Source organism: Fundulus heteroclitus, chromosome 14, assembly GCF_011125445.2.
Source record: "Fundulus heteroclitus isolate FHET01 chromosome 14, MU-UCD_Fhet_4.1, whole genome shotgun sequence".
Lineage (NCBI taxonomy): Eukaryota > Metazoa > Chordata > Actinopteri > Cyprinodontiformes > Fundulidae > Fundulus > Fundulus heteroclitus.
In genome coordinates this window covers 21,391,924-21,413,488 of record NC_046374.1, presented here as the reverse complement: position 1 = coordinate 21,413,488, position 21,565 = coordinate 21,391,924, and the positions used below count along the sequence as shown (strand labels likewise).

The following is a 21,565-nucleotide window of genomic DNA, read 5'->3' as shown; positions in this document are numbered from 1 at the left end:
TGGGGGGGGGTTCTCTCCAACTGATTCCCACATTGTTCATGTACACATTTAGTAGACATTTGTATTTTAAATTCTGATTGTTATTGATGATCGGTGTTGGAAAACAGGCAATAGTGTAGAAATTGGTCTTTGTCAGGGCTGTGATATTTTAGATATCTTAATGTACAAATCCGTTAAGAAATATACAGCGGCCTCTTTTGATTTTTCTTTCTTGTTCTTTTGTGAAACGTAGGAAAAACTTAATTGACTATGTATAAAGTTGACAACATGGACAACATTTTTGTCAACCCAGCCCCCCCACCCCCCCCCTCTCCCCTGAGTCTGGGGTTTTAAGACCCCATGTGACTTCATCTGTCATGGCAACAGCAGACTAGACCGAGCCTGTTCATGCGCTCAGACAAAAGGGAGGAGCAGGGGTAGATAAAGAATCAGTTGTTCAAGTCCAGGCACCAAAGAGAGAAGCATGAAAATTCCCTGCAGTCTGTCGGATGACCAGAACAGCGGCTTCAATTATGGAGGGTATCCTCTGCACAACTTTGTGGACGAGCAGGGACTTCTTAAAATAGCTGGCTGTTTGGTGAATGCAGTTACCCACGACTTTTTTGCGTGGCGTGACCTCTTCTGTAAACTGACAATCAGCCCCGACGTGTGCGGTTACGGTTCTGTGGATTTCAGACTTCTTCGTTTTTTTTTTGCTTTCTTGCCACACTTGCACCATTCAAATCATCAAAAAAATGTTCTTACCAGACAAAGATCATCAGTAGAAAATGCGAAGCTCAGGCTCTAATGCGGGATTTTGTTTGTTTAGGCACATGGGCTAGCCAGTCTGACCCGGCCCAAGGTGGAAAATGTAACTGTCAATGTTGGATCATGTTGGAAAGCTGGATTAGGTTTCACCACCCTTACCAAGGCCAAATTACTCCCAGATCACTAGAATCAAGAAGCCACTTAAACAGAAGCAGTCTGAAAACAATAAGTAGACTAAAAGATCTATAAATAACCCCAAAAAACAAGCGAGTGACAAACAAATTTTAATTTCTTCCAGTATAGAAAAATAACTGGAATGTGCCCCTGAAGTAGGAATCCTTGAAGAGTTGGAGGTCTCTCATCCTTCCTCAACGTCAAAATCTAATATGGCTACTATACATAGAAAGTTTAGAGACAGCTCAGTAGGAAACAGTTTTTGGCCCTTCTGACAGCTTTTATCCCATGAAGTCAGTGCCAGATATATTTTAATAAACCATCCATTTATATATATATATATATATATATATATATATATATATATATATATATATATATATATATATATATATAAACCATTTGTGTTTAAGTACTGTGATGAAAAAATAAAATTCTAATCCCAGAATTTAAAAAAAATAAACCATAATATATTATGTCATAATATATTATAGCACACAATTACTTGAGTAACTATTTAAACAAAATATACTTTTGCAAAACTGTACTCTTTATTTTTACTTGAGTAATGTTATTAAAACATATACTCTGCCCACTGTCCACATCTTCACTGAATAAAAAGCAGACGTGTCTTAACCAAAAATGCACCAGAGACACACCTACAGTTTATGTTAAAGTGAGACTTCTTGTTTGTACTTTTTGTTTGTTGTTTTACTGTTGTTTTCTATCTGTTGAGATCATAGAGGCGGTTGGAGGTCAAATGAACATACAGGAGACAGTAATATATTGTCATTGGAAGAAGTTTGCACTGTTCTAACATGCAGTATATAGGTTATCGGCCGTAAGTGTTGGTTTTTTGTTGAAGAAAATTGTTCAGAAAGTGTATTTTCTGCCTGAATTTGTTACTTGGTAATTTTATTTTATTTTTTTCCTTTTAGTCTTTAAAATACCTGAATTTGTACATAACTAAATATTTTGCCTGGCTGATTACATAATTTAAAAATATGAAGTCAGTTATTATTAGTTACTCAGTACTTGAGTAGCATTCTTACCTAATATGTTTTACTCTTGAGTAATGTCCTGGTTGGCAGCTTTTTTACTTTTACTTGAGTAAAAATATTTTTTAATTAGTGCTACTCTTACTTGGTATGATTTTTGGCTACTCTGCCCACCTCTGCATGTGAATGTGTGTGTGTGAGAGAGACATATTTAGTCTTTATGATCTGACATACAAACATGCAGTGAAAATACCATGGGCGGTTGGATGGGTATGTCTGGATGTTTTATGGGACGTTAAATTTTTAATGAAACGAGATTCTGTAACCAACGTTTTCATGGTAGCACCAGGGCGACCCAGCTCTGTATTTCTGTTTACATTATGCACCTATGACAGTGTTAGTTCTCAGTATGGCCAATATGTGGCTACGTTTTTCAGATGACACAGCAGTTCTCAGCTTGTTAACAACTGGCTCAGTTCCAGGCAGCCACACACCTGTGGTGGACAGACTTGGGGTATAGTGAGATACTTATGAACCACAAATTAACACGAATAAGACAGAAGAGACGTTAACGGCCCCAGGTAAATTGGTGACCGGACCCCTGTCATACATGGTGAAAACAGTAATAGAGCGTAACTTCAGTTGGAAAACAGATGTTGGAAAAGACTGTGCGCAGATTAATCGGTGCCTTCATTTCAGCAGGAGACCGCGACTGCTTGGGGGTCTGTAAAGACACCATGTTGACAATATAATCCGTTCCTGATACAGAATAACCAGCTGCTTTGGACATTTAGGAGTTAAATCCGAATCTCGGATCAACAATCTGGTTAAGGCTGTAGGTACAATTATTGACGCACATGCTTAATGTCTGTGAAGATTATGAATTTTTACGAGTTGTTTTTGTTTTTTCCTTCTATGCTATTTATGCCTTTTATTGGACATTTTAACATTTTATTTTGTGGACTGTTTTTGTTGTGATAGCAGTTTTCCCCCTGTTCAGAAATAATTTCTGCCAAGGGAGACTAATCAAGAATTGTTGGCTGCACCCTAAAGGGTCTTATCGGCAAGGACTCTTTAGCCAAAGTGGAAATGCGTCAGCGGTCTCCATGATAAGTGCTGTCCGAATAGTGCAGTCAGTAAGGAAGGAGGTAGGATGAGCCTTTATGCTTCCGATCATAGCTTCTTTAGCAGAGGGAGCTCACGATGTCCCTCACCGGCCATAAGGAATCCCACATTTCTTTTGACACGGTTGTGCCTATATGTCATTTGACACAACATATAGGCACAGGCCACCTCGCAGAAATGAACAAAGAAGAGAGAAGAAAGGGTGCACTTTGTAGTTACTTTTATCTTGAGGCAGAAAGTAGTATGCTGCATTGCTAGGGGGCGGTGCTGAGTCCCATAAAAACAACGGGTAACAGGTGCACATTTTGTTGCATCAAACTTAAATTTGTTCTGACAAAATGGAAAAATTACGTCTCATAACTAATAATTTAAACGGGCCTTTCAGTCGAATCAGGAGGTAGTAGAGAGAGGATGGCAAACCCCAGAAATAAAAATTCTGCTTCAAACAAGTGGGATAAAAAGGAAACCCGCTGTTTTCAAACACCAAGGAAGTCACTTTTGCTTTTCGTGCCTTTTATTTTAATGTTTAATTTTTTTTCACATATCGGAATGACTGGAAACATACAAGTCAGAATAGGACCAATCCCTGATGACTCTCCTCCTTGGTGACTATTCTATTGAAGCAGCAGAAAAATAAAAATGAAGGCAAACAAGGACGCTTTTCACTACAGTGTAAGCGATAAACCAATGGAGGATAGGCGTATGGGCTTCATATACCAACATATGTAACATCATCCACAGTTTTCAATTTTGAAAGAAAAAAAGAGCGATAACCCTCCCCCCAAGAAAAAAAAAATTATAAGACCAAACCTGACCATATTAAAAATTATTTTGTCACTGACATAAAGTATTTGAACATTATTGAATTGATTACAGGATAAATAAAGGCATTTAAAATAACTAAATGTTTGAATTAAAGTGAAAATGGCAGTATAGGCATCGTGTCTCCTAGTTCCCATCCGATTGGAGAGACGTCGGTCTCACCAAAGATGCAACTCACCTCACGGTTGTCAGTGCACACCTGCTGGCCAACTGTCGTGTTGGAACGCTTTCCAATGTTTGTGTAGAATATTTCCTCTTCTTAATAAAAATAAATGATTAATACGGAAAGCACACATTTCCCGAGAAACCCTTGGAAGTTTTATGCTGCGTTCCATTTGCAGTCTGAACTTGGAAATCCTGGCTTCTGATGGGAAAAATCAACTTTAATGGCCGCTATAGTCAGACTTTCTCATCGGAAAGTCAGAGAAAAAATGTATGACCAATTGTTGGTTCCAACATGGCAGCTGCTTGCATCAACAACAGTAAGCCGTGGTAAACCATGTTTATTTTGCAAGACACAGTTGTGTCTAAAATCGGTGTTACATGTAGCGGCTGCAACTCTGAACTGCACAAAATAAAAGTGGTGTTTGCATGTGGAAAGTACAAGTCTAAAAGAAGGTTAGAAGAGGTACTATGCACAAAAAAACAACTTTCCTACGAGTCGCCATATTGGAATCGTAACCTTTTTTGTTTGTTTCTTTGTCTTTATTGTGGAATCCCGACTTTTTCGACTGTATTTTTACTCAGGTTTACCACATTCCAATTTTGTTCCAGTATTGTTGCAAGCAAAGCACACCTTTTGTAAATGAAATAGGAAAGAAAAAAAGCAAAAAAAAAAAAAATGCAATCCAGAAATTTAACTTTGAAAAACTTCTTAATCAAAAAGGGTTGAGAGTAACTTTGCTGTTTTCTAAAATTTGTTTTTATCAAAAAAAAAATACTAAAAAAAAAAATTTCTTTAAGTTTTATGTTTTTTTTTATGACAGATCACCTGCTATTACCATCTAATGTAGAAGAAATTCCTGGATTAATGTGTGCTTCTGTACTTTTTTGTCTCTCTTGTTGTGTCTCTGCTCTGTCTTCTCTAACCCCAGTCAGTCGAGGCAGATGACCGTTCATACTGAGCCCGGCTCTGCTGGAGGTTTTTTTTTCTTTCCACTGTCGCTTCATCCTTGCTCAGTATGAGGGATTGCTGCAACGCCATGGATAGTGCAGACGACTGTTGCTGTGGCTCAACGCTCTTTCAGGAGGAGTGAATGCTGCATGTCAAGACTTGATGCAATCTACTGGGTTTCCTTGGATAAGAATTTTGTGACCAATCTGTATAATCTGACCCAGTCTGTATAATCTGATCGAATTGGATTTTGGAAAGTGCCTTGAGATGACATGTTTCATGAATTGGTGCTACATAAATAAAATTGAATTGAATGCTTAAAAGAAAATCTTTTAAGCATTATATATTTGTCTTTTCCAGATTGAGTTTTACAAATTGCATTCTTTTCAAATTGTGTTTTACAGATCACATTCTCTTCACTTGACGCGCACCTTGACCAATAAAAATGTTGCTGCTAACGTTCGTGCAGAGCAATAGAAATATGTCTTAGCTCCTCACGCCAGAGGAAAGCCCGCTCCCAGAATTGAATTGAACGTGAATGCAATTCATAAAACTCAATTTGAAAACAAAACTTTTTTAAAAAAAAAAAAAACTTAACAAATATTTTTTTAAATTTTTTTTTTTTTTGCTAAAATAAAATTTGAGAAAACAGCAAAGTTACTCTCAAAACCTTTTTATGATTAAGGTTTTCAAAGTTTAATTTTTGGATTTAACTTTTTTTTTTTACATTTACAAAATGTGTTTTTCTTCTTTTTTTATTTTTTTTTTGCTTGCAACAATATTGGAACAAAATTCACTTCATAGCTTTGCAACATCTCTGCAGTTGTTGACGCGAGTGTTTCTACCGGAAGCTGGTTTTATTTTAATTTACTTTTTTTTTTTTTCAAGCTTTTATTGTGAAAGGCAAACAGGATGTAGTTTGGACTCGAGCGGACATTGATCAAAGTGGGACGCCGAGACAGGACGACCATGAGATAAGGGACTGAACTTTTGTGTGGAGGACTCATTTGAAGACTATTTTAAACTATTTAATCCACGCCGACCTCTTCGGGTGTGTTTTTTTAAAAGCAGTTTTTAGCTTTTTGTTTGTTCTCAGAACAATCCCGGAGTTAAAAGAAGTTGCTCTAATCTGCTTTCGGATTTTTTTTGTTGTTGTTGTTGATCAAAGTAAACTCGGAGTAGCTATTATTTTGACCAGAATCCGGACCAAACTGCTTGGGGAGTCAGTGAATGTTTTTTATTTTTTTTTTATTTTTAAGAAAACACTACGACGTTTCCTGAGTGGATAACCTGGAATGTGTGTATAGCCGCTTCCTCTGGAAAAGACGCCACTCTAACCTGGACTCCGTGCGTAACAAAGACAGGCTGTAACCTCTCTCTCTGTTTTTAAAATAGTTTTTTTTTTTGTTGCCTTTAAAAAAAAAATAGTCCGGATAAAATGACCGCCACGCCAGGATGGAATGGGAATTATAAATGACCCTGTCCCCCTCCGCCACCCCTAAACAAAGAAGCACACCTCCGTCGAGCAGCGTCGAGCGAGCGAGTGGGGGGGAAACCTTGCGGGGGAATGGAGCAGGAAGGCAGGCTGGAGCCAAGCAACACGCCGGCTGAGATTCCTGGGTGGTTAGCAGCGCGCTCCGAGCTACTCCTCCGCCCTGTTTAGGGACGCGAGCATTCCTCTTCCAAACCAAATGCGGCAGCCGGGTTTGCACTAGTCTTGACTCTGTGTCGGGGTTTAAAAAAAATATATATATATAAAATGAGGCTGGACTGGCTGCAGCTGCTGCTGCTTTCACTGCTGACCGGCCTCCGGGGCTCCGCGGCGCCGCCGCCGCCGCCGCCTACGTCCGCCTGCAAGACCTCCGACGACCGGCCGAGGAGCGCGGGGAAGAGCCCGGCGTCCGACAGGAAAGTGGTCTGCAGCAACATGGAGCTCCATCAGGTGTTGCCTCCGGACTCGTTCCCCAACAGAACGGTCACGCTGTGAGTTTCCGTCCACACACACAAAAAAAAAAAAAAAACACCCACGCTCCCACGTTTATTCAGCGCGTCTCTCGGGGAGACGCGCTGAATAAAGTGGCGGAGGGGGATAAAATCGGAAATTGTGGCTTTCCCAAAAAAAAAGAAAACAGGGCATCCACCCTCCTCCATGATTAGTAAATAAGGTCCGCCTGCATGTCATTTATTCGCCGTATGAACGCGGCCGATCTGTACTAGAGAATGGTGGTGAACGAAATACAAAAATAAATAAAAAAAGCATCATTAAATCAAAAAGTAATCCCCCTGACAGGTTAGCGTTGGAAGTTGGACAGTGATTCCCAGAGCAGCCATTAGTTACGCAAGTCACAACTCTGGCTTGTACGATAGAGTGGCAAGCAGGAAGCAGTTTGTATAAGAAAGGTGTACAAAAAAAATAATAATAAAAAAAAAATGTGACGGGCAAACATCTGGAAGGATGGTGCTGAGATCAGACGCTTTTGGCCTCTGTGCAAAACGCCGTTCACCAGAAAACTAAACGCCATCTTCACGGTGGTGGCGGCATCATGCTGCGGGAGATGCTTTTCTTTAGCGGGGACACGTCCAGCTTTCCAGCCGGATCTACAGTGGATGCGTTTAGACAGATGCATATCAGTGCGTTGGAGTGGCCTAGTCAAAGCCCCAGGCCTGAATCCAATTGGGAATCCAATTGCAGAGAAGAATGGGTGAAAGATTTAAGCCTCTAGATGTGCAAAGATGTGTAGAACCATGTGTCGGTTTACTTCCACCGCACAAGTATGCACTACTTTGTGTTAGCCTATCTCATAAAATCCTAAAAAAAAAAAGTGTGTGATGGTAATGTGACACAATGTGGAAAGGTTCATGGTGGTGTAAAAAAACGTTTTCACTCTCCTGCTTCTGAATTGCGTCTCTCTCTATGAGGCATTTCCAAGAGCTCGCAGGCTATGAATTAAGCCTTGTGGGTTTGTTACACCAGGATGTGACTCAGACTCTGGTGGGATTACGTTCAGATTTAGCTCCTGACAGCACGCACCTGAGTAAGCATCACGTTTATACTCTTTAGAATATGAGGCACACCCCTCATAGCACTGCTGGAACTTTTTTTATATTTTTATTCTATGTTGTACTGCATTGAGTCCAAATAGTAAGTTGATTAAAAATCGGTTATAACGGGTTAGGTCCTACAGTGCGTGGTGTCCAGCCACACGGCAAACACAAAACACTGTACACCACCAGATTTCACATTTGAACCGATGCCCGGTACCTGGGAACCCATACCGGTACTTAACGCTACCTATTTTCGGTACTTTTGTGAGTTTATGTTGTAACAAATGTTAGTTTATTAATACAATCTCTAAATTTTTCAACTGAACATATGTATTTCTCAATATATAAACTTGTTTGGATCTACAAATGAACCTTAACTAATTTAGGGATTTTAAGACATTGCCTCAATAATAATTATGGGGACTTAATAATAAAACAACAGTTATCAGAGGTACAGAGTGAAAGAGGCGAATAAAGGATTGAAGCTGTATGTGAATAAAATTCAGGGAATTGTTTTTGTGCAACAGTTTCAGAGAAGAAAAAAAACATATTTTATCTTGCTTTGTAAATCAGGACAGGCTAATTTGCAATGAGGGACCAGAGAGGCTTTCCTCTCTTTGCTCTGACTGTAGAAGAGTTTCAGGACGAGGCAGCTGTCTGTAGAAGTGCTTGGGAGACTAGTGACTTTTTTGAATAAAGGTCGCTGGATGGGTCTGAAAAGTGGCTAAATATAGCGAGACGTTTGCTAAATTTGCAGCAGTGACCAGGTGCTTGCTGCGCTTGCACGACGCCTCACAAATACTGCAGCGAGCGGACTCTGCAGCGCATTTTGAAAATCTGGGTGCAATGCTGCGTTCACTTTCAGCATGGAAAATCGCCCACTCTTCTACTCCCTCAGTGTCACAGTGATTGGGTATCATTTGACTTTACATGAATCGGGACCCAGCGGTACCGACGGGATTCGGTCGGTGCCTATGAAAGTACTGAATTCCGTGCCCGGCCATAAACATGAGTTCAAAGTAAATAAACATGGCGGACGAGGAAGAAACAACGCGGTGGTTGGTAGGATATCGGGCCGAGACGATCAAACATGTTGAATATCCCTGATTTGAGGTCAGAGTGGTCCCGGCATCCTTCAAAGCGTGATCTTAAGATCTCTCTTAATGCACCATACACATGGCAGAAATATCTTATTAGATTATCCAGAGTCTATAATTGAAGCGCCCTTAAGATTGTTGGAAGGGAAAGATTGAGGCAGAAATTGGCATACTTATCGCACAGTGATCAGGACGTTACTGCAAGTAATAGTTAACCGAGAAAAGATAGTGTTTTGAAAGCCATTAAAGTGGGTGTTTAATGTATATTTTGGTCACCAGTCTTTAAATTCTGTCTAATAGACAAGTATTTTATTAATAAGTCAGTGTACAATCATTTGATTTTTAGTTTTGCACAAAAGCGGTAATCGGTAATCAACCTGGGTCTGCTCCTGTTGTTGAATCTGTTTGGGGAAAGGAGGGACATTCAGCAGAACTCTCCGAGCTGATTGGTCAAAGCGACACCAGGTGCCGGTTGGTTTTAGCCAGCCTCGGTATCGAATCAAAACATAAGTGGCAGGTGTTATGAGAAACCGCCACAAGGTACGCTGGTCAAGGCACTTCTTAATGTTCTTCTTTCAAAGATGAGATGGTGGGTCCTGACAAAACGGATGCGATGGCAGCCGCTACGCACCCGTCCTCCTGCGCTGACACGTTTATGTCGGTATGTCCCGCCTTAAACCACAATTCTGCAACATGATTGGCCCGAATCCCTTTTGTTTTGGTCATAAACGGTTGAAGTCGGAAGTTGAAGTTTTCGGAGAGCTTGTAATTGTCTTGTTGTTTTGGAAGCAGATTAAGGTCTAGAAGAGTGCCTGTGACTTTATTAAAACTGTACCGTTGTAATAACAAGACTAATTTGATTTGAGGTCTCTGCAATCAACACTGCTTGCTTCATTTCGCCATTCTTTTGCTTTGCTCTTAAAATAGAAAAAGTAGCAGAGATACAACTGACTTAATAGTCCCCTGTAAACACAATAAACATTTTACATTAACTCAACAGCACGTTGGGGATGATATATAACCTCTAAAATCAGTGAGCGGTCCAGAAGTGTAGCATTCCTGGTTTATAACTCCAGACTGTAGGCGGGACACAGCTGTGTCACAATAATTAAAACTATGAATTGTCACGATTCTCATGTTGTTTAAAGCTTTTCATGCCATCGCTATGCAACCTGGCCCTGTGTATTGCGCATGTTTTGGTACAGGCTTCTCGCCAGCGCGTTACGCTGTCAATTGTCAAAATTACACTGTAATTAGGCTGTTATGCTGTCTTTGAATCAGCGTAACGGCTCTTTGGCTGACATCTGGACATCTGGGCACCTTTTCCTGTTATATTATCTATAAACCCACCCAAATCACATCGGCCCAAATTGTCGTACCTCTTCCCGCCGTCGTGCAACGACACTCGTGACCCAAATAATGAGCCGCTCCTAGAAGTGTTAAAGTCTGCTAACATGCGGAGAAGGCTGGTTTATGCTTGGCCCACATTACATCATTTTGGTTACCACGGGCATCTGTGCGGCCAAAATTTGCTGCTCCACGCACCTAGGAAAAGACCTAACTATGCGGACAAGTCCGACACGAAAAAATATAGCGGTCAAGCAGGTTCTCCTTCTGCCGAAGGTTTGTGAATATAGACATAGAATCTTTATGATTTGGCCCATAAAGATCACCGTGATCAACAAATTGCTAACAGTTCCTGTACAGAAATCAGCGTCACTCTTGGAAGAAAATAGGGCTACGTTCACACTGCAGGGAAATGCAACCCAAATATTTTTGCCCATATGCGACCCATAGCCGTCGTTTTATTGGCAGTGTGAATGGCCAAATTCTAGTAATTTCACCCAGAAAAATACAATTTGTGCCATATGGTACTAATTCAGATACAAATCGGATCTTTTTCAAAGCAGCCGTAGCCTGAATGGTCATGTCGCATTTTATTTTGTCTTTACGTCACTCTCCTGGCTCCAACTACACATCCACACACAGTAGTAGTAGTTAGCAGTCCACAGAAGACCGTTATTAGGTGCATTGCTTTCTTCTTAACTTACTTTGTCTTGCTATGACGTGTTCTTAATAGCCTCCCATTGCTCAACAGCAAACACAGAGCCGGTACCTGTTTTTTTTGTTTTTGTTTTGTTTTTTCCATTTCGAGGGTTTAAAAAAAAATGAAACTTGTATTGAGCACTCCTACAAACAATTACATTCACCATTACTCTGTAAACAGCGCACTGCTGTGTGATATCTCCGTCTGTTATCTGCGTATGTGGGTCCTTTTATGGTCATGGACCATTCAGACAGAAGTCTGATGACGCATTTAATAATGATATAAACGACCACGCCCCAAAAAAAATTTGATTTCAGCAAAAAATCGGAATTGAGCATCACGACCTGCAATGTGAACGTAACCTAGGAGGCTTTTAAAATGTTGAAAATAGTTTTTTGTACGCGTAGTGGGGTTTAGTACGCTTGGTTTGGTAGGGCAACACTGCCCCCTAGTGTCTAGGAGAATAGTCAAAAACTGCAGACGCTGTGTCCACACGTTTTATTTCCCCACGAAACGTGCATACACCAAGCAAAACCTTTTGATAATGTGTGGCAAGATTTAAAAGTTTAATCTTTCATTTTCAGATTATTATTTTTTTTATCCTACTAGAAACCCGATTCTTTGTGTTGGTCTGTCACAAAGAAATTCACCTATGATGACAATGTGAATAGACATTTGTCGGGTTCAGGGCCGTAAATTAGGCCGATTTTTCTTTAAATATCGTTGTTTCTGGGATTAATTGTGCATAAATGGAACAACAGCAAACTCCCGTTCTTGTGTTTAATTTTATTTTAATCTGTGCCGTCAATGAGCGCAGTCACAGATTAAGCTGATCTGTACGTGACTGCCCGTATAGGGGCCTGACCGTAAACATGGTAAAACGCATGTCACAAAACCATCTCAGTTGAGCAGCAAGTCGAGCAGACGGGGAGGCATGAATCCTGCCTCAGAGCTCACATTCTTGGTGTAAACAGAGACCCGTTCATTAAACGTGGCACACCTTTTTTTTTTTTTTTACGAGAAGATATCCTGTGTTCTCTTTTTTTACTTACTTCATGAGGGTTTCCAGTTTTACTAAACAACGAGCACGCTTGTTTCAGAGCGGTGCCTAGAAATCGGCGCACGCGTACATGTGTCTTTATCCATGCGAGTTTGATTGCAAAGCTGCTCAACCCAAACAACCGATGGGACGGGTTTAACTCGACGCCTGGTGCGAGGAAGTCGTCCGTTCGTTGTTCTCTTTGTCGAGACAAAAAGAAGAGAAAACCCCCGAGTAATGCATTCCCCGATTGACACCGCATGCCTTGGTAATCCGAGAGGAAATGACACAAACGTGTTTACAGCTGGCCTGTCCTCCCGTGTCAGCCGAGGCCCTCAGCTAAGTTACAACCGCTTGACTTTAGCCTTCAGCTCTGGGAGGTTTTGTGCAGAAGTTCTTACTTCAGTCTGAGCAGCCTCGCATACAGGATCTGACCGAGCTTTCTTTACTCCTTCACCTTATATTTCTTTTCAGGACTCGTTTAGTGCATTTAAGATCCTTTCCCCGGAGCAACTGAGCTGGATTGTTGTGAGTGAATGCTCCTGGTTTCATCTCTGGCAGAGGCGAACAGGATTTATGTGCGAAACGTAGCAGGGAAACGCGTGCTCAGCGTAACGGCTCATTAGGGTGCCATAAACTAACCGGTTTTGCCGTGCAAACCGGCAACGAGGGCAGATGGGTTTGTTTCCTTTTCGGATTTCACGGCCTTTGTAAAATCAGATCTTTGGAGAGTCTGATTATTTGTCGGCTTTTTAGTCCTTCCTGGTCGTGCCAGATGCCTTTTTGAAGCGTTTGTGCAAAGAGAACACAGGTGCGTTCAAGCTTGGCGTGTCCTCCGAGCGTTTGCTTTGCAGGAGCGTTTCGGACGTGCTGCCGGTGCACGCCCAGGGAAACGTCCCCGTGTGTCGCTCTTAAGTGGTTTTGCAGTGTTTGCATGGAAACGCCGAGCTCCTGAAGACAAGGCCCCTGACAGCTGCAGATCCATTCAGGTTGAAGCCTTTCATTTTTTGCGGGCCAGTCAGGCTTTTGCTTTGGAGGGTTTTTTATGTTTTAAAAGGAGGCCATATAAGGCTGTCATTTTAAAGAAAAATCTGCAGAAAGTGTTGATGAAAGACAGGTTGAAAGCTGAACAAAGCAACTTTGCTGTGCAATGTTTAACCTTCCTGTTCCCCCTTCAGGGTCTGACTCTCTCACAACCCGAAGGAACTGCAAACACGTCTTTCCGAGTCACACAAACGTTTTCTTTTTAAGTTGCATTCTGATTTTGTTCTTGTGCCGATTCTTTTCTGTAGGCATATTATATCTAAGTTCTGCCATTAGACCTTTCGTCTCAGCATTGGCTCTTATCCATTAGATCTCACTCTTTGGGGGGGGGGGGGGTTGAGCTCAAAAGCAGCTAGAAAGATATTAAAACTCTGCTGAAGATGCAGCAGACTCTCATACCAGTGGACATTTAACATCAACATGAAGAAAGTCACTTTGCTTTGTGCTTAAAAGATCACATTCCTGTTAAGATACAGTGCTATCCCTTACAGACAAGAGACGTCATCAAAATGTAGGTTTTGTCATGTTAAGCCTGTTCGGTTGTTTGTTTCTACCATCTTTACTTTAGAGCAAGATAAAAAATCTGGGCCGTATAAATCTGTGGGGGGAAATTGCATGTTTAAAGATCGGATTTTTTTGCCTTTCTGGCCCGAGCCCAAGCATTTTTTTTCTTTTACTCTACGAGCTTCATCAAGAGAAGACGGAATTGTCTTCTGTAACGTTTGGTGGCTGAAAAAGCCTCCGTTCACGGTTTACAGTCCGGGGACTGACGTGCAGAGACGCGTCCTCAGAGGAGGAGACGACTCGGGGAGCAGACTTCCTGAAGGCGGCACAGATCCTGGGGGTTAAATGAGGGCTACATTTAATCAGATTAGATTTTATTTATTTATTTTTTCGGTTTCATATTGCCGATAAAAGCCAAGACGCGAGACCTGCGGAGACGACCCTGTCATGTGAAACGGGGTTCAGGAAGATTTAAAGGGCGGAGGGAGGATGGAAAGAAGCCGAGGAAAGGCCTCCTAACTTTCTGGAGATCTCCAGTTGTCCGATTTATTTCAAGAAACGGCAGAATCAGCAGGTTTTAAATGTGCACATGATCTTGTATTTGAATACCATAACAAGCCCCTTTTTTATTACCGCTTTCTGTAAAGAGTATAGCTCTTATTTTATAATCTCAAACGACTTTATGAACTTCTTTGCCAGTACTTGTTGTGCCACTGCTCTGCTACGGTTTAGCAAATAGCATTGAGAAGAACGTCACACGCTACAGTCAATCATGCGCAGAATGAATCTCACTGATGTGGTTGAGCACAGTGTTTGTTCTAGTGGGAGGGAAAAAAAATCTTCGGCAAGTCTCGTCTGTCCAAACCCCTTCTACACCCCGGAGGAGCTCCTGTATCGTCTCAGGTTGCGGGTGCAGCCAACCTGCATGGCGCTTACCAACACGTTACCTCCCTGCAGGCCAGTAACACACTCCGACCACAAATCCCTGCTGTGGATTCTTGCCCTGTTGGTTTTAAAAAAAAAAATAAATAAAAATTATTCTAACTACCCCTTCAGGGTAAAGTTTTACACAAACGGTTGAACGGGGAACTGAAGACAAAGCTTGGCTTGCTGCACGTTGGCTTCCATGGCTGCGCACAATAAGAATTCTCCTCCAAAAAAACGGCAGGTAGACGTAAAGATTTCCTCCCGTTTGGAAATCAGATTAAAGGGGGAATCTAGTGAGAACGTCTCGTACGGAACGGCCTGTTACAGTCGGCCTCTTTTACCAAACATCTCCACCATAAAGCCATAAAGATGAGCGTCGCTGGGCCGCTCAGCACCATTTACAAGAAGTTTGAAGCAGACATATCATGCAAAATCAATGTTTCTATCCCTTCAATACATTTAGTTGTATTAAAGAGATAGGTGTGCAGAAAAGTTGCATATGGCCTCTCCAGGGTGCTGCGTGGACATCTTTGCGCTTTTCTGGGTCATATTTTTCAAGCCGTTCAGTTTTCTCTGTCTTCTGTTACGTTTTTTTTTAACAATTATGTCAAGATTTTGCTGCAGAGCAGCGACTGTAGCTTGATGGGTTGAGTAGTCGACTTGCAATCGTAAGGTTGTAGGTTCGATTCCAGCATCCCCTTGTTGCATGACTGGAAAAGCGCTATATAAGTTCAGTCCATTTAGCATTTAAACAAAGTCATGGACTTCCAGCTTACCAGTCTCGCAAATCCGCCATTTTTATTTCTCGCAGCAATTTTGTAGACCAAGTGGATAAAACAAAATGTGCAGCTGTAGATCACGTCGTCCCACAGTTTACTCCAAAAAATGGCCGAATGGGGTGGAGGGGGATTGCTCTGCTACCTGGGAAAGGGTGAGTAAATAGCCTCCCTTAGATTTAAAGTGACGGCACCAAAACAAGCTGTTGTCAGACGCATCTCAGAACAGTGGCAAAAAGGGGGTAAATTAACAAGATATTCAGACCAAAGCTTTGCAGTTCCACTTTATATAGACCGCAACTGAATGATTTCAATGTGAAAAGGAAGGATTTAAAAGCATGATGTCTCCCCTTTTAAGTAGTGATGCCAGCAGGGCGCGCTGAACCACAGGAGGTATGGTGGACGTTGATGTCAACAAATCTGTCTGAAGTCTCCCTAGTACAATCCTTTAAAAAAAAAAAAACAATGACGACAAACTCAGTTTAGCCTGTTTTTCATGGAGTAAATGCTATAAATTGGATAGACAGCCACTCATCTCTTTTATCGATCCATTCATCAAGGGCCACAAATTTTAATCTGATGTGTGAACATTTCTAAAATTCATTGGGAACTTCAATATCGGAAATCTTGAGACTGGAAAACTCGTAAATGCTTGTTTATGTTTTCCATTCGCTTGCGTCCATCCTCTCCACCAGCTTTGGTTCACGACTTCCTCCTCGTCCAGTATCCTGGACCGCTTGGACAAAACACCGCTCCTGATGTACTCCTCCTCAAAGGACAAATCCTTGTCAATATTATTTAGAAAAATGTTTTTTTTTCCCTCTCGTCGTTATTTTCTGTCAGTTCAAGCTCAGGTGAATTTTGCCTGCTCAGCAATAGTTCCGCACGTGTAGATTTCTAGTTGTCCGTTTAGCACCTGCAGACGGTTCAGTGAATTGGTTTAGTTTCAGTTTCTGCTTCCCTTCAGGTATTTCTCGGCTAACCCGTATAGACTTGGCCACACAAAGAAAAAAATCAGACTCAGTGTGTACTTGTGTACAGCAGCAACATAATGCCTCATCCTTCCTCTAATTGAAAAAAGACACTCGATCCCTCTGATTCCACGTTCATATTTGATTAACACACATTCCTCGCCGATGTTTTGGCCTCTGAGCCTGGTTTGCTCCAAGGAGGCGTTTGTTTCCTCGCAGCTCTTGATTTGCATGCGATGTGCGACAACATGACAGAAGCGCTTCGGCATGCCTGAAGCGTGCAACCACGCAATCCGCCAGGAACGTGCGTCTGGGAGTCGCGGCCTGTTTTTCAAGGTCGGCTTCATTCTGATTGCCCCTTTTTTTTTAAACTACTTAATTTTCATCTTTTTTTTTCTTTTGCAGGATCCTAAACAACAACAAGATCCAAGAAGTCAAAAATGGAGCCTTCCTTGGGTTGTCTGCTTTGGAAAAATTGTAAGTGCGGCTAACGAGTAAAATTCACTCACATGAATTTAATCAGCTCTTTGATTGGTTCTTTGCCTCCTTATCCCGTGTGTTTCCACTGTATCCACCTGGCTGCAGCAGTAGTACTAGAAACTGGCCCCAGGGAACGGTCACAGAGGGTCAGTTGTACTATTTGATTAACCCTGAACTAGTGGGATGAGTTAGATCCTGTTAGGAAGTTACGCATTTCATATTTATTTACCTGTTTTGATAATCTCTCATCTTAAGGTTGAGCTTAAGGTGATCATAAACTCAAAAGTTGTGGTAAGTTAGGTAGTTTCCTACTGCATGGCTCGAAAGAGCAATGCAGAGCCATTTACAGATTTAGCAGATTTTGTTGATCTTGATTTGTCGATTCTACTGCACTTTGACCCGCCTTGCTACTGAAATGTGCTAAACAAATAAACTTGACTTGTGGGGGGCAAAAAGCAAAACCTTAAGGTAAGCAGTTTTGGCAATAATCCAGTTTATAGGCCGCTACATACGGCTACTAAAGAGAATACATTTTGTTCTTAAAGCCCCGTCTTTGAGGGTCTCCCTGCTTATTCTCGCCACAGCGTCTGAGCAGAAGCTTTTTCTCACAGGCGGTCTGACTACTGTACTGTGACTGGACAGGATTTAGACTGGGAAAGCGGAAATGTCTCGCACACCTGTTGAACTGCAGTCGCTCAGTCCCGCAGTTCAACTCTGGTGGTTTAAGCGGTCGGACATGCTACCTGCGCTCACTTGCAGCGTTTACCGCGTTTTCGCAGTCTTTCAAGATGCCACTAGAGCATATGTGTCTGCGCCCCAATTTTCAACTCTCCCCCTGCTCCATACCCTCTGTGCCCCCCCCCCCCTCCCCCGCCCGCTCGACGTTCAGTGATGTGAGGCTGGCTTCTGCTGTCGAGCGAATAGACAGAGCCAAAACAAACTACGAGGGAAAAAAAAACCCTCTCTATTCTCTTGGAGTATGCACGCTTATCTCTGTCACAGTGAAGGTGGAGTTTTGGATTTGTGTAATCTGTCTAAAACATGTCACCGTTTTGAGTAACTTTACTTTAGTTACAGAGTGTAGACGCTGTGGAAAAATGAATTGTATTGCCACGGCTTCTGTGAAAATACCAGCTTTGCGCTTTTAGACACGCACCATATAACGTGATCTAACTCCTTTAATTTAGAACAGGAGAGCAGCAATTATTCTTAATCCTGCCAAATATAAAACACTCTTGCTTTTCTGGTTTACAAGAGTTGTAATATTTGAGCCAGCAGACACCAGAAGCACTCCAGTGAGACATTGAAGTGCAGTCCAGAGCATGTCTACACTCGCATCCTAAAGTCAGAATCTTCTTGTCCAAAAAAACAAAAATCAGCGCTTATGAATGGGGCAACTTTATTCAACTTAATGCAATGAGTGGTGGCTGTTTATTCCTATTTAAACTTTAGAGTCAAGTCCTAATCGCGTTAGACGTTTGAACATAGCCAAAAGCGGCACTTCTAAAAAGTGAAGGGGGAAGAGCAACATTAAAGCGGGAAATGCTATTTGCATTACAGCAAGACTGGTGCAGTAAATGGTCCTGGATTTGAGGTGTTGAGTAATAACTCCATGTTTATAAATGTTCTTTGTCTGAAGCCAGTCAAGTGAAACTTTAAAAACCAGGTTTCCTTCCCTGAAAGGTACCTTAACATGTTACTTTAAATATACACTAAGATTATGCCAGTAAAATATTTTTTGTTTTGATTTTGTTTTTTTTATCTTTTGTGAAAAGCACATTTTTACAACAGTGTATAAACTTTACCCAACATGTAACCGCAGGTTTTTGTTGTCAGAGCTCCAAATTACATCCAAAAGTGCATTAGCAGAAGTCATCCATCCGTTCACAAGCGAAGCTTTGACTCGCAGGGCAGAGGGATTTGGGAAAACACGAGCTGGGATCACGCCAGTGCAATATGAAAGTCGCAAAAAAAAACAAAAAACGAGGCAGTCAGTCAAGACTCTGTGTCTGCCCTGGAACACTGGGGGTAGCTGTAGAAAGGGCTAATTATAGGAAGAGCCCCAAGGGTTTGCAGTTTTGCCTGCCTGGTGACAGGCTCTTGACAAACAGCTGCTTGGATATTCCTGGGATCCTGTTGTTTCTCAATTGGAAGTGAGTGACATGCAGCGCCTCGCAAGAGGATCAACACAGCTGAACTTTTTCAAATTACAGCCACAGACGTCGGTGGATTTTAATGGGAGTGTGCGCTAGGGACCAACACAAAGTAGTGCGCCACTGTGAAGTTGAAGTAAAAATGAGAAAAGTCTGGAAGGTGCGGCTCTCGTTTTGTGTTTAGCCTCCTTTTCTGCAATCACCACTAAATAAAATCCCATGGAACTAATTGGCTGTAGGAATGAGTTAATCATTAAATAGTTTGCTTGCAATTTAATCTCAGCATAGATCCTGCTGTCCTGTGGCTGCTTCAGAGGTTTGTTAGGGACTGCAGCACCACAAAGACCAAAGGAATAAAGCTGTGGAGAAAGTTAAAGCAGGGATGGGTTTAGCACCATAGACCAAGCTGTCAGCAGCTCACAGAGCACTGTTATCTGGTTATTTAAAGGGGATAGGAGAGCTTTTGCCAAGACAAGAAACAATAACTTAAATGTGTTTGGAACTAAAAATTACTTTTACAAAGGAATGTATTAATTTTAATACCTTGTGACTCCACACTACGTAAAACAAACCAAAAAGACGGTTATCAGAGGCACACAAAGTGAACGAGGTGAATAAGTAATTGAAGCTGTGTGTGAATCAAATTCAGGGAATTATTTTAGTGCAATGGTTTCAGAGATAAAATAGACTTTAAAAACTATTTACACGACGAGGCAGCAGCAGCAGCTGTGTTGTGCCTTTGAGGCAACGCTGAGGGAAATAGGAACTGTCGTGACAGCTCTCGTTGCTGCCTCAATACAGTGACTCAAGAACTACAGGTGCTTTTGGTAAAGTCACCATTAAAACGAAAAAGTTGCTTGTTCCTAGTTGCTTTTTGAAAGAAAGTCACTACAGGGGTCTGAATAGTCACTAAATATAGCAACAAAGACGCAATATGAGCAACAGTGGACTGTCAGTCTCTAGTTTTCCTTCCCTCCTGAAAGCAGCCAGACAGGAAGGAGCAGGTGGTGTGGGTTTTTCCAATTAAAGTACAGCCTTACGTTTCATTTAAAGGCCATTCAAACTCGTATTATGCTTAGTATAAGTGCGTAAATATAGTCTATAATGTAGGATATTTATATCTTATATCGTTCACATTGGTTTAACATGTATGTTTTTTAAAAACTTCATTCTGAAAATGTGGTGGCTTTTATTTTGCCGCGGCGGTGCGCCACGATCATTGGGTCTGTTAAGTCCTGAAGTATCTACCACTGCTTCTGGGTCCAAGCCGCCGAATCTGTCGTTCATGCAATATGCCACTGTGCTGTTCTCCATGCTTGTCTTAATAGCCAAAAAAACCCCCAAAAAAACAACTCCAGCTGTCATTTTATCGTTTCCCGTGTGATGGAGTCCAGGAAATGATTAAAATGGTGCGATTTTTGCTGACTCACCGCGTTAGCATTAAGCTAACCTGTCACTTATGCTAACTATAGTACATACAACGTTAACGTTTGACATTGCAAAGCATAAACACAAGTTTGAGAATTAACCATAAGCATTTACCGCAGTGTCATGTACAGCTGATGTGGATCCGGAAGGTAACCCGTGACGTCAGACTTAACAAGCGGATTACATGCCAGCTGGTTGCCATTTCCTCTGGTTAGCATTAGCCAACATTTAACTTGCCTGTCCAGAAGGCAAGCAGCAACCTCTGTGTGGCTTCTGAGCCCCTTTGCTTCCTGAACCCGTTCAGGCCTACAAGCTTCTGCGTTACATTAACGCACAGTTTACTGAATGTATATTGTTTCTGGATATATATCCATTTTATTCAATTTTATTGTATTCTAATTTTTGTCTGCACCGTCAACACCAAGTCAAATTCCTTGTATGTGCAAACCTACTTGGCGATTATTCTGAAGTCGGCACCGACGCTCAAAAGCTTGACCGATGTTCTTCCTTGTTTTACTTCATAATGTAACGGTGAGAGGTCATTTCTCAGCGCTATCACGGAGCTACCATAATCTGGCAACAACTGAGCTCCGTCTCACGTGTCTGCCGCCTGCTATTCCTGTTGGTGCAGGATCCTGTCATGTCGACGTTGCCATTTATATATTTTGGACCCGTCAAAATTTATAGAACAATTATTTATATACTATATATTTGATTGTCAGTAAAATTTGTTATTTTACTCTGCACCACCCTGGACGTTCTGTGTAGCTATTCTTTTTGAAAAATGAATCGTTTTGATGAAAAAGTGGTAGCTATGACCCAAAAACATTTGGGCTGTTTATGAATATCTTTTAAATAGTTTTGTATTGTTTTCCATCACAATTGTGCATTATGTTTGGTGTATAAACATAAAACCTTGGTATTTGTTGCCGTGACGCTCCATTAGCAGCTGAGCTCTGTGAACTCTGCCGACTCCATCAAGGGCGCCGTGCGAGGCTACCAACAGTTTGGTGTTTTCTGGCACATCTGTCCAGTTTTCTCTTGGCTCCCTTAACTGATTGCGAAACATCAGCC

The 21,565-nt window shown here is 41.7% G+C and overlaps 1 protein-coding gene across 1 annotated transcript in view; it reads left to right on the top strand.

Annotated features, from left to right (window-relative positions):
- The first annotated feature begins 6,739 nt into the window (after positions 1-6,739).
- The window catches only part of adgra3 (adhesion G protein-coupled receptor A3), a 43,061-nt gene continuing 28,235 nt past the window's right edge, over positions 6,740-21,565 (top strand). Inside the window, exons 1-2 of the mRNA XM_012864941.3 lie at positions 6,740-6,963; positions 16,836-16,907. Of these exons, the coding sequence (XP_012720395.2) occupies positions 6,740-6,963; positions 16,836-16,907 (296 nt within the window). The remainder of the gene's footprint in view (positions 6,964-16,835; positions 16,908-21,565) is intronic.